The sequence below is a fragment of the Protopterus annectens genome, chromosome 4.part1 (genome assembly GCF_019279795.1).
Source record: "Protopterus annectens isolate FY-2018-M chromosome 4.part1, PAN1.0, whole genome shotgun sequence".
NCBI lineage: Eukaryota > Metazoa > Chordata > Ceratodontiformes > Protopteridae > Protopterus > Protopterus annectens.
In genome coordinates this window covers 763924178-763938594 of record NC_056734.1, presented here as the reverse complement: position 1 = coordinate 763938594, position 14417 = coordinate 763924178, and the positions used below count along the sequence as shown (strand labels likewise).

At 36.8% G+C, this 14417-nt stretch overlaps 1 protein-coding gene across 1 annotated transcript in view; it reads right to left on the bottom strand.

The window, feature by feature from the left end:
* Positions 1-10983, bottom strand: part of LOC122801410 (extracellular calcium-sensing receptor-like) — a 108015-nt gene extending 97032 nt beyond the window's left edge. Inside the window, exon 1 of the mRNA XM_044070925.1 lies at positions 10832-10983. Within this exon, the coding sequence (XP_043926860.1) occupies positions 10832-10860 (29 nt within the window). The 5' untranslated portion in view covers positions 10861-10983. The remainder of the gene's footprint in view (positions 1-10831) is intronic.
* Positions 10984-14417: the final 3434 nt, after the last annotated feature.

The following is a 14417-nucleotide window of genomic DNA, read 5'->3' as shown; positions in this document are numbered from 1 at the left end:
GATAACATTTTCCATTGATTCTGATACAGCACAATACCAGAGAAAGTTAAATTAGTTGTTTATGTAAAAATACAGATATTTTCCACTTTGCATGGTTGATGAACCTTTGCGTTAGACAGAGGAAAGTGGTGGGTGGTATAAAGGAACAACTGTAGAACAAAGTGGGGTGCAAGATTCCATGAAGCCCTGCAACAAGACATGTAAAAATTAATTTTACAGACATAGCCTTATTTACTTTTAAAGTATCTTGGCTAAGATAGATGTGTTCATTTTGAAAGTCTTTCCCTGTATTTATAGTCTCTGAAATACCGTTTTTTTATTAACTGACTATTTATTCTTCATCTTAGGTTATGTCATAGACATAAAAATGTTGTCACCAATTCTTGAGAAAGAAAACACATAGATGAGAAAAGAAAAAAGCCAAAACCAATAAAATTCAAAAACAGCGTACATTTTCAGGTCATTAGCTCCCCTGTACCACTTTAGTCATGTACTAATCCTGACCCTGCTGCTGCCCCAAGCCCAATCCTACACATTAACATGTTCATTAATAGTGCCAGTACACAAGATATACATACCACATACACACACACACACACACACACACACACACACACACACACACACACACACAGACACACACACTCTTCACATAAACACATAGACATAGCACTGTATCTCTTCTGTTAGCTACACACTTAGACACACATACATCCCTTCACAAACAATACACAAACCCACACACACACACACACACACACACACACACACACACACACACACACACACACACACACACACACACATGTATCCCCTTCCCTAGTCCTTACTGTAACCCTTACCCACAAATACTCACACACACACATGCATGCACACACACCACATAAACACATAGGTATATCATTGTATCTCTTCTGTTAGCTACACACTTACACTCATATCCCTTCACAAACACACACACATACACACACACACACACACACACACACACACACACACACACACACACACACACACACACACACACACACTCTCCTATCCCTAATGCTGAAACATTTAGTATATAAGAATGCTTCAGCATTAGAGGAATAATCCTACCTTCACCACAACAGAGGAAATGTCAATGTTTCAAATAGCAATATCGTCCATACTCAAAAAAGTTCCTTTGATCACAAAATACAGCAGTAAACTCTGTCAACTAAAACCTCAGTTAGCAAAGTTTACAGCAGCCATATGTGCATAGATAGACAGAGAGATGCAGATATATAGCTATATCTATATCTGTCTATATATTATTAATACAGTAGAGAAAATCATTTGACCTCTAATAAATTAATCACTGCAGTTAGTTCTCCTCTCTGAAGTTCCTATTTATTTAAAACAAGGTTCAACACTAAAGAAAGATGGAACTTTTATAGGAAGTCCTGTCTTGCATATTCAGGCAGTTTTACTCTCGGACAAACTTCTTTCCCTGGCAAATGCCTATGCTTTGCAGATTTTTCACAACTGAGACTTGCTGAGTAAAATTACTTCATACAGGTTTAAGTAAAATGACATGTTGGTAGCACACACAAAAGATGGTTAGTAAAACATTGTTTATACAGAACACAATGATAGAGCAGTTCTCTTTATGCACAGACAGGGATAAATCAAACTACCTTCTTCCAGCACTTCCATACAAGCAGAAATAACCACAAAATTTTTAGTTTTTACTATTTCTCAGTCAGGAATCAACACAAATGGTTCCTTTAAAGGGTGTCAACTCCCCCATCACAAGCACAGCCTCAGAATTGCCTTTATTCTTGCTTCTGGTATCTCCATCTTGAGTCTCCTAGGGCAATCTTTAAGTGATCATAAATCTGTCTATTAAAAGGACACTGGGTCTTAAACAGGCAGCTGTCTGCCATTAACTTTTACCTGCCTGTCTGTTTCTAAGCTAGCATCCTTAATGGGACTAGTCATCATAATGTTACATGATACCAACCCGTCAGCATGGAACTTTGGTTCAAGCCTCAATAGATGAGCTGTATGTTGGGGGCAACCCATATGCATTCAGGTAGTTGCAGCCTGGCTGTATGACCTTATAATGAAAGGACTATAGGTCAGTACCCACTGAGATAGCTTCAGGCCAATAACCTTTTGTCAGTAGAGCTGCTGAAGAATTGCAGTTGTTACAAGCATAAACTCACTGCCCAACAAAAAGTATTTAAGGAAGGGGAGGATGTACATAATGGCTAAACACGCTCTTCCAATAACGTGAGTACTGATTTTCAGCTTTAGTTAGCTTTCTGCTAACATAGCACGTGGAATGCCTCTCTCCATATACAACATGTGATAAGGCTGCACATATGTACTAAAAATTGTTTAGAGAAGTCACAGGCTATTATTATGAATGCTGCATATAGCATATATGTGTGTGTGTGTGTGTGTGTGTGTGTGTGTGTGTGTGTGTGTGTGTGTGTGTGTATATATATATATATATATATATATATATATATATATATATATATATATATTATTATTATTTGCCTAAATGCTTATTCCATTTCATTCATCCATTCCAGCATCAAGGATGCCTTTTGTAAAGCTAAGTCAGTCAAGTGGCAAGTTATAGTCTTGAAATTGGGAGCAAATTGTTAATAATCACTAGCCAAGTTAAAAAAAAAATTGACTTGTTATTTTGTGGTTGTGTGGTCCATTTTGCACTATTTCAACTTTTTCCACCTGTAATTTCACTATCACCAACCTTATTACATAGCCCAGATAACAGGCTTTAGCTATACCTAAATTGCACTTAGATGGGTTAGCCATCAACCCAGCTTGATGCAGAGAATTTAAAATGTCTTGAACTTTTAGTAGATGCCTTTTCCAATCTTCTAAGAATATTACAATGTCAGATCGAAAGTCAGCATTTCACAATAGAAAAGACCAGCAGGTGTGTAAACTATCATTTTCTCTTCAACGTCTGAGGCTAGTGGGATTTGCCAATAGCTTGTTGTTTAGCCTAAAGTGAACAGAAGCCTAACCTTGCTAAGCTTTTCAATCACTTTATCCATTCTGGACATGAGATATGATTCAAATTTGGCCAAAGTCATGCCTCTGTTACAATCCTCTTGAAAATCTAGGCCAAATCAAAATACTGTACTCTTTAACCAACAAACTCAGACGCTTATTAATTTTCTATGAGTGACAATAGTGAATTCACCTGAAGTTTATGAAGGTACTGTGATGTTGTCAGTCATTCAAAAAATGCCATTTCATGCCAAGATGTAAAGATGAGAAAGAATTGCAAAAACTAGAGGGAGCTTGTACTATGAAGTTTTTAATCAGCTATCCTGGGATTTTTGAAGGTATATGTGGAATAAATAAGGATATGTATAGACATATATTAAAGCAAACACAGATATTTCTAGAGAAATGCCTATGTATGCAATTTTCAACTTAAGATATGTCATTCACCAGTTTTCAGTAAGTTGGATCTTAATACAGTTTATGATTTATTAAAATTATACCCTGAAAACAAAAAGCATTACAGCGTCTATAACACACTTTGGAATAAGCAAGCATTTAAGACTGACATTCACTGTAAATTTGTCTGTGGAAATTACTCCAAATAATATGCAATAAGTAATACACCATATGCCCATAATACTGTAATTGTATTTCGGAAAACACAAGCAGACCATGATTCAAGTTTTGGCAGCTTACGGAGATTGGGGGTGACACTAAAAGAAATATATGAATTTAGCAAGAACAAATTAGAATTTTACTGATTTATAATGCTAAAGTAAAAGCATATCTCCTGATGCAAAGAAGGTAATCTCACAGTAGTATCACAGGAAATTATTTGCCTTGTATAAACTCACATATATAACGTATATAACAATAAGGGATTCATGTCAATAGATCTACATCAATCCTAATGAACACAAAAAACTTTAAAGTAATTTGCTGAATCAACTTTCAGTGAACCTCAGAGTAGGACTTACAGGTGGCAAGCCCCACCTGCACCCCTCATGTAAGGAGATACAATCCATACCTACAAACTTATCTATATCAGCTCTGAGGTCACACAACAGTGGTGAAAGATGAAAATCATGCTATCACTGATGGTTTGGCAAATTTAACTTGGTCTTTTGACATTCACTTAGAATGCAGTTGCACTATTGACAGGTTCCCACTAATAAGATATATAAAATGGCACCTCTAGTACTTCTGTCAGTTACATTCATCCTGTTCTACAAGGATATTTTCTGGAATAATACATTTATTTGATTACTTATTTAATGACACAATTACACCTCTTATCTCACAATTGCATGTCTTATTACTTAGTACCTAGTGAAAACATGAGAACCATGACTGTGATTTCCAGAACTGTGAAAGTAAAAGTGCAAAGCAGGAATATTTACAAATCCAAGTTTGCAGTACTTTCAAATATTCCTCTTTTCTGAGGTATCAAGGTCTTACAGTTAAAAATAAAAGTTATATATACAGGGTTTGCTATCATAATCTTGAAGCCCACAGTCTTAAACCCATAATCCTGAGACTATTACATCTGAAGTAAAAAATGCTGAATACCACAAAATCAAACTCCTTGTCCCCCCCGCCCCCCAGGACCCATGTTAGCCCTAGTTTCTGTGTTCACATTAGTAGAGGATACAGTATTTGAGATTGTTAGACATTGTGGTCTTTTGATATTATGGTCTTAGGACTAATGGCTAATGTGGTTATCTAACAAAATAATATCAAAGTAATATCGCATGCATATACTCCATGGACATTTAGGGATATTTACCAACTGTGTAAGACTCAGGCATGTTGTTCTTACAGCATACCAGCCCTTCTCAACTGTATCCCATGTTTATTAATAGCATCTACTGCTGTACTAGTTTATTAATAGCATTCACTGATCTTATATCAACATTCAAACCCTGCACAACACACCCCATCTTGTGTATGTGAACAGCTGTCAGATAAGGTGGGCAGAGATAAGAGCTGCCTGAACATGAAGATATTTACTACAAGTAGTTTACCGGATCAAACCCCTGGTGATGCTGAGCATCATCCCACACAGAACAATCATTTTCACAACTCCTGTTCCCTACAAACTTATCTTGAATTGGAATTAACCCTTTAGTTCATGCATAGATCTGCTTACATTTGTGCAGCTCTGAATTTGAAACCATTCAAATGTCAAAGAGCCAAAAAAGAGCAGTATTTTTAAGGTTATGCAAGCAATAATGCCTGACAGGATGTGTGTTACTGTGTAATTAACGTACACCCAGGGGTGTTATGAGGCCCGGTGGTGCAGGCAGAGAACCTTTACAACCCTGGAAGGGTGTTAATTACACATTAACACACACCCTGGAGGACATTATTGTGCTTAGAGAATGGACTGTTTGTAAAATCGTTGTTTTTTATTTAAGTACTATATTATTTTTATATTTTTTTATGGAAAATAGTTCCTCCGCCTAATGTTTCAAACTTGCTGTAGTAGTATATGTTACTGGTGTTGGAGGAAGCATTTTACATCCAAAATATAACACTTTAAAAATGTCCAGGTATTTATTTTTTTTGGTTCCTTTCTCCTAAAACATTTGGTTTGTTACTATTTATTAGAGATTTATGTCTTTAAATGATGACATAGATCTGAATTTCAGACTTTCATTTCTTTTAGAAAATTCATTTTAACATAACTCCTGTTATTTAAGTAATTTTTATTTGAACAATAATTAAAATCTGTTCCTGTTTTTGAGCCTTTGATATCTTCCTTTATTTTATATATCCATGTTTCTTTACCCAAAAGGTCGAGGGGAGACCTCTTTACTACTATTGCCAGTGGTCGGTCTCTCATATGCAGGCACACGTACACACACCTCTGCATCAGAAAATGCAAGCGGACACAAATCCTAATGTTGAAGCAATGTTGTGATTTTATAACAGGATCATGTAAAAATATATTGTTATGTTGAGCCTTTGTCTTCCTTTTCTTTTATGTTTATCCAGATATGAAAAGGTTAAGAGGTATGCAGATCTCATAACTGCTGCCAGGGATCGCTCTTACTCTTCAGTCTCTCTCTCACACACACACACACACACACACACACACACACACACACACACACACACACACACACACACACACACGCACACACGCACACACGCACACACACGGACGCACACAGTCTCTTCTGCTTTCATACACATATACACTCTCACTCGCAGACATACACACACACACACACACACACACACACACACACACAGAAACACACACACAGTGTCTTCTGCTTTCATGCAAGCATTCACTCACACACACAGACAGAATAAAAAACACACATACATACACACATATACACCTTTTTTTCTGCGTATTTTTTTTACACTTGCTAAACATCAAAAGTGCTGCTTAGCGAGTGTACAATAATGGTTCAATCAATCTCGCTTTCACTCACAAGCACACACACACACACACACACACACACACACACACACACACACACTTTTTCTTTTAATTAAATGTTTTGTTTTTTTTTTTTTTTTGCATTTTACACTCGCTAAACAGCAAAAGATCTGTTTAGTGAGCGTGAAATAATGGCAATCATTAGGATTTTTCTGTCCAAGCTCCATGGCATATGGATATGCTGCAATGAAGTGGCCTTGTTTTTCAGCGGGCATTACTTGTATATTAATACCCTGTTAGAGAATGTTCGTTCTCCAATCAGGATGCAATCTACAGATCGCTCATTCTCTAAAGTGAGATTATGACTCAGAATCCTGACAGTGAAACATCTAAAGCATTTAAGTAAGGGAATAAGGCAAAGGTGCATAGCTGTTGCTTGGGAATGTAGTGATAATAAATAACAAGTGTACAAAGGAAACTTACAACACAGTGTGTGTGTGTGTGTGTGTGTGTGTGTGTGTGTGTGTGTGTGTGTGTGTGTGTGTGTGTGTGGTGCAAAAACACTGAGAATTACACAGGCTTTGTTTTTTTGGTGGGGGGGGGTGTTAGACTGCTTCTACCAGGGCAAAGACTCCAAGGGTAATGAAATAATTCTTTTGGTCTGTAGGTCATCTGTAAAGCCTTAGATGCTTTAATGCATCAGCTTTGGGAGACCATGCTGTGAAAAGGAAACAAAAGATGTCAGAGATGATACAGCAGAAGGCAACATGGTTCATAAAAGGGGATGGAACAGATTTTGAGAGGAGACCTTAGAGAAGCTTGGACTGTTTGCCTGATGATAGAAGTGAAAATAGATAACGTGATCTAGGTGTTAAATATTACCATAGAGATCAGTGAAGGGTTTGAACTAAAGAGGGAGGAAAGGAAGCAGAAGAAACCAGCATTGGCTATGTGAGTGTTATCTTACTCATAAGGTGGTTGACAAATGGGAGGGGCTTCTGAACTGGCAGAATGCAGTACCACAATCTTTTAAAGGATATGAAATCACTAAAATATACTGAGAACAATGGGAGTAGTTGTGTAGTGATAGCTGTGACACCTGGGCAGATTAAATACACTGTCTATCTTCTTCTGATGGCTTAAATGCCTGTGCACATAAGATAGGACAAACACCGTGCCATATGGCAACAGTACTACTATTTTTTTTCTCAAAACTTTAAACATATAGGAAAATGATTTATATGTGATAATAGCAAAACCCCTACAGTGTTTCACCACCCTTCAAATATCATACAAAATGTTAAATAATGTAAAGCAATACAGCCTGAGATAGAATAGCATAAAGGCTAATTGGTAGCAGGAAGACTCATTGGTAAGATCTCTGCTTCATGATCTCTGGCAATCAACCCTGACCTCTGATCCCTGCCTCTGCAAGATTTTGTATATTCTTATTGGGTTTGCATGGGTTTTCTTTGAGTATTTGCATTTCCTCCCACCTCTCAAAAATGTGTTCCTTGACTGGCTGCACTAAACTGTGTATTATGCAATTACCATTATCCTTTTGAGGCAGGTTGTAGCTGGAAAGGGTCCATGAATGAGCCCACTTACTGTTTAATAAATAATAAATTGAAACAGTCATCTAAAAAGTTTTTCACTTCAGCTTGCACTAATTGTGGCAGGGTTAGGAGCAAATACACTGCACAGGTATGAGTGACCTGTTGTGTTTGCTTGAGTTAAGGGAAACTGCCATTATAAGATGGGAGGCAGGTAATGGTGAAGTGAACAGTGGATGTTGTTTAAAGGAAAACAATGACAGACTAATGCTAGTGGCTTTGTATTTCTTGCAGTTTGTCTTTTAGTGTCCTACAGTTTAAAAATGGTCTGCAAATAAAACTTCCTACAAAACTAGAAAAACACTGTTGAAGATGATAATATAAAAGGCTGAGTTCAGCATTAAATTATATGGTTCCAGATGGACAAATGCACTGAAGTCTATGTCTATATATACACACACGCACAGTATATATAGATATATATATATATATATATATATATATATATATATATATATACATATATATAAAGAGAGATTACACACACACACACACACACACTCACACACACACACACACACACACTATATATATATATATATATATATATATATATATATATATATATATATATATATGAAGAGAGACTGCACACACATATATACACAGACATAAATGTCTTTGTCTAGAATTAAAGATATTGACATGAGACATGCAGCTTACTTAATTTCCATATGCTGAGGTGTGAAGGGAAAATGAGGATATTTTAAAATGCATCCCATCATGACAATCAAAATATTTAGAGAAATAAAAATCAAAAGACATAAATATGGAAAGCACATAATACTTTTTTCAACACACACTAAGAATTGTAGATGTCAGAGGAGGAAGGAAGGAGTAACAGCTGCATCAACAGAAGTGATGCTTTGAGGTCAAAATAATTTCCCTGTAACAAAATCAAAACGTTTAAAGCAGGATCATAACAAGGAAAGAGAAGAGAAACAGCACTGAGCTGTACATAAGAGAACTTGGAAGGGAAGTAACAGTCCTACTGCCGGAGATCGGATCAGCCGGACAGATGTTCCGCTGGAAGGCCCAAAAGTAGGGACAGATTTGAAATTTTGCTCTTACAAACTTATAAAGTTGATAGATGTTAGCATGCATATTCTGAAAGATATAAAGTCTGAAGCCCAAATGTGTGTCATTACTTAGTTACTTCAGTCCTCAGTGATTTACAAGAAAACAAAGTTTATGAGGAGTATACAACAAATGTGAGGCAAAAATCTGGACAGTCGAGTGGTATGCCTAAATGAGATGTGATACGCTACACTGTAATATAATCTGCAATCTAGATAGCTGCCAGGTCAATGAACTGCAAGCAGAAGCCTATGAACAAGGATCAATTGATTGCACAAAACAGTCCCAACAGCAACCAGGTACCTCAACAGAAGACGAAAAATCAGTTCAGCTGCAGAAATAAAGTAGAGGTAAGGCTCCAGGTCTCTTCAAGCAATTTTATTGTCAGGTTACACAGGTAAGACTCCAGGTCTCTTCAAGCAATTTTATTGTCAGGTTACACGTTGTAACCTGACAATAAAATTGCTTGAAGAGACCTGGAGCCTTACCTCTACTTTATTTCTGCAGCTGAAAGGATCAATTGATGTTATCTCTCTCGCTATTCTTCTTCTGGCTTTTCCTGGTTAGGGGTTGCCACAGCAGATCACCTGTTGCTCATGATTGGCAGTAGAATTTTACAGCATTGAGTTGCCAGCCTGGCACCCAACCTTCCATGGAAGGCACATAGATGCACACACTCATGGCTAGGGCCAATTTAGAGTGTCCAATCCACCTACAGCATGTCTTTGGGAGGAAACCAGAGCACCCAGAGGAAACCCATGCAACCACAGGGAGGACATGCAGACTCCACACAGAAGGCACCCCAGCCAAGGATCGAACTAGAGAACATCTTGTTGTGAGGTAACAACACTAACCACTGCACCACCGTGGCCACCCTCTCTCTGTCTATCTATATAAGGGTCAAAATTAAATAGTTATACTTGTTCATAGTGTCTTTGTTCTTGTTGTCAACAGCAGAATGTCTATGACGTAAGTAAATAAGTTTCGTGACATACATGTCAAGCCCAATAGTAAATTAGAAGGCTTAATTGTTAAGCCAAGAAAACATTTAGTCTTTTTATTATTATTGTGTCTAACTTCTAAAAATCCCAGCTGCAAATTATACACTTATAGGTGAAATAATAGTAGTGTTTTGATAGGTTAATTATCAGATAAAAATTGTTGTTGAGCTAAATGCTCAAAAGAGCAAAAAACGCTAAACAGTTTTTCAATATTCTCTAGAAGCATTACAGTTTTACAATGAATTGCATCCATAAACTGGAAAAAAGCAAGATGAAGTATGCTTTTTAGGAAAGCACAGTTGTAGAGTGACAAAATACTTTGTGTTTAATAGGAAGAGCCTCATTCCCCATCATACGTATTATTAACAATCACGCTTCAGTATTTCCTTTACTTCAAGGATCGCTGTTGCTACGCATATATAGTGTTCCCTAGAATGTTCTATTACTGAATGATAAAGTATTTTGTTTGGTTTACTTAGTGTCATAGTGTTTATGCAGTCAGATTCAGATTGCAGGCTTTCTAATAATATACATGATAGTTATTAGAACACGTTTCACACTGTAACAATTCACATTTAACATATTTTTTCTTTTGTAACCTTGCAACTATAAAAACAATCTCCACTGGGTTAAGATACTTAAGTTAGAAAAAAAATGGTACATACAAAATGATGACCAAATAATAGAACTTCAGGCATGGTGCTCTTTAAAATAAATATATATTTTTTCCATACCCATCACATCTTGTAGTCTCTGGTTGCATGTTGTAAGTCAGATTTGATTCAAGCACCCTAAAATGAATAGGAAATACTCCTCCAATGATGATATCTCCTTCTTTGGTAATTATGGGCAAAACAGTTCTCTGGAGGTTTTTCACAATCTGAATTTCATTCTGAGTAGAAAAACCTAATAAAAATGAAAGTATAAAGAGAAACAGATGCATTATGTCTGGAACTTAAATGGAAACACACACTTGATAGTCTTTGTCACACATTGATTCATCAGGCTATATAGCCACTGAGATTTTATAAGAGCAGGGATACATTTTCCCATGAGGACTACAACTGTTAGCTGCATTGTCATGAAGCATTGTCCCATTATGTTTCTCTAGGCAAGTGCTCAATTATCCTTATATACTTGTTTTGACATTTCTGACTTCATGATTAAAATTTGCCCTCTTCCAACAGTTACTGGGTTTTGTTTTTCCTTTGTGCTTGCAATTACCTTCATGTGTGGATTACTTAAGTAATACTTTATAATACTGAAGGACATATTACGAAATAATTCATTTCTTGCTTGTTGCTGAATGAGCAGGTGTGGTTACTTCAGATTTGACAACTTTTTAAGTACAAGATGCTTAAATACTTTAAAACTTGATTATTAGAATGTGTGTGTGTGTGTGTGTGTGTGTGTATATATATATATATATATATATATATATATATATATATATATATATATATATATATATATAGCAATCAGAAAGTTGCTTTAAATTTTGGCACTGAATTGTTCTCGATGGCATTAACATAAATTAAAACATGTAAAAAAAAAAGTCACTGCACAGTTCTGTAGACAAGATCATAACCAGGGTGGTGTGCAAGCTAACATTTTTAAGAGAAACCTGTCAAATAAAGAAAACTATGTGAGAATACATAAAGTCAAAATAGAATTCTGTGAATGTAGAACACTGGTACTTAATGCTGCTTTATTCAAATTCTCAAATACTTTCCCATTGGCAGCCTTAATTTATTCAGTGCCAAAAATGCAACCATTTATGTAGATATATTTGTTATTTATATTTATTTAGTTAGTTGTCTTTCTTTACTGGGGGGCGGCCATGGTGGTGCAGCAGTTAACGTTGCCTCTTCACAGCAAGAGGTTCTCTGGCTCGATCCTCGGCTGGGGTGCCTTCTGTGTATAGTCTACGTGTCCTCCCTGTGGTCATGTGGGTTTCCTCTGGGTGCACTGGTTTCCTCCCACATCCCAAAGACATGCTGTAGGTGGATTGGATATTCTAAATTGGCCATAGGTGTGAGTGTGTGCCTTCTGTGGAAGGTTGGGCACCAGGCTGCCAACTTGACACTCTAAAACTCTACTGCAAATCATGAGCGGACAGGTGATCCACTGTGGCAACTGCTAACCACAAAAAGAAGAAGTTGTCTGTCTTTACTGGGAAAGTCCCACTGGTTCATTTTCAGTAGAGGCCTGGGAGAAAAGCTCCATTGGCTTATATTACATTATAAAAAGTTCCAGTTAAACACATAGTAGTTACATTTCTATTTACATTTATACACAACAGTAGTTACATGTATATATTCTACGATTTTACAGAGGTGGAAGTTACTAAAGAGAAAGCACCCATGCACGTAATGGATTTTACAAGCAGAAGTCATGTATATAAACTGTTTTGTCATTTCAGTGAGAGGCTGAGTGCATTCTGTTTAAGGAGAGTATTTGGAGCGTATCATACACTGAACACAAAGTCTCAGTCTTGTGATGAGCATGTGTAGGACCAGGACTGGTTAAGATGTTGTTTAAACAGTGATTTAAAACTGAGTTTGTCAGAGAGTTATTTCTGTGGGGATACTATCCCAGAGTTTAACAATGTATTGGGAATAGAGCAAGTTTCCTGCAAAATTATTTGATTTATTTTTAAGTTATAAGAATTTGTTACTAGAACGGATGTCCCTTGCTGGACAGTAGGGCAGTAATAAGTTTTGTAGTGCAGGGCATTTTTCTGGATGATGACTGAGTTTGTGTGCTTTAGTTAATTGTGAGTGCATTAGGTAGTTGTGCAGTTCAAGCCAGTTTAATCGCTTTAAGCTATGACAATAGTGAGTCCTAAAAAGGAAACTGTTGGCAAATGTAGCTATTTTATTGTACCAGAGGCAAGTTTCTTTCTTTGAGTATTGTTTAAGTTTGTTAGGATTGGAGCACCATATAAGATAGTTGGCAGTAAGAAGGTGGTAGCTAGATTTTTCTTGCAGTATCTGCAAGGAATCCATTGACCCTATAAAGGGAGCCTAGTTTCTAGTGTGTATATTTAATGGTGTGCAGTATATGCTAGTCATATTTGAGAATACCATCTATTATAATGCCTAGGAGTTTAATATGTTTAATTATTATTAATAATATTAATAAGTATTATTATATATAACCATTAAAGATGTAAACTCTAAGTATGTTACCAGTCCATGGGGGAAGGAGGATGAATCCTGACTACACCCCAGATGACCAGAGTTTTGTTGGTGGCTATGTCATAAAACATTGCAGCCAGCAAGGCATAAGACTGAGTGACTAAGGTCATTTCACACATAGTGAATCAGTTGTGGACAACTATGGGAAATACATAATACTGCATTCCACTTCAGAGTGTCTCAGGTCTACAAGCCTGACCTAAGACTGTATGCAGCCCCAATGAATAATGAGCATATCAGCAGACACATTTGGTGTCAACTTTACCCCATCTACCAACATTGTTGTATCCACTATCCCTGAAAATTTAGCTTCCCCTAAAATCACCTTGGAACAAGTCTAAGAATCCCTGTCCAAGGCTAAAAATAATGTGTATGGTGCCAGATAACATACCAAGCTATATTCCTATTAGTGCCGTGTAAGCATTATCCAAGCCTCTACTTAAAGTGTTCAGCCTCAGCCTGTCCACAGGGTTTGTCCCTGATGTCTGAAGAATAGCCACAGTGGCTCCTCTACACAGGTGTGGCCCTTCTACAGACTCAGGTAATTTTAGGCCCATCAGTTCCACCAGCCTTATATGTAAAGCAATGGAAGGTATCATAGCAGAAGTCATTTATGCAGACACAGCCAGCTTAACTGATCTAGAACCAATGGGTTTAGTTTTTTAAGTGTGAGTCCTGTCTCCTGAACCTAGTAAACTTCTTCAAAAAGGTTACAAAGGCTGTAGACAGTAGTTACTCTGCTTAACCTAACCAGTCTAAGGCATTTGTCATTATTCCTATGAAGATAATGTTGAAAAGTTAGAGAAACCTAATGTAATGAGCTTAATGTAATGACCCTATAAAGGGAGCCTAGTTTCTGATGTATATATTTAATGGTGTGCAGTATATGCTGGTCATATTTGAGAATACCATCTATTTTAGGCCCATCAGTTCCACCAGCCTTATATGTAAAGCAATGGAAGGTATCATAGCAGAAGTAATTTATGCAGACACAGCCAGCTTAACTGATCTAGAACCAATGGGTTTAGTTTTTTAAGTGTGAGTCCTGTCTCCTGAACCTAGTAAACTTCTTCAAAAAGGTTACAGAGGCTGTAGACAGTAGTTACTCTGCTTAACCTAA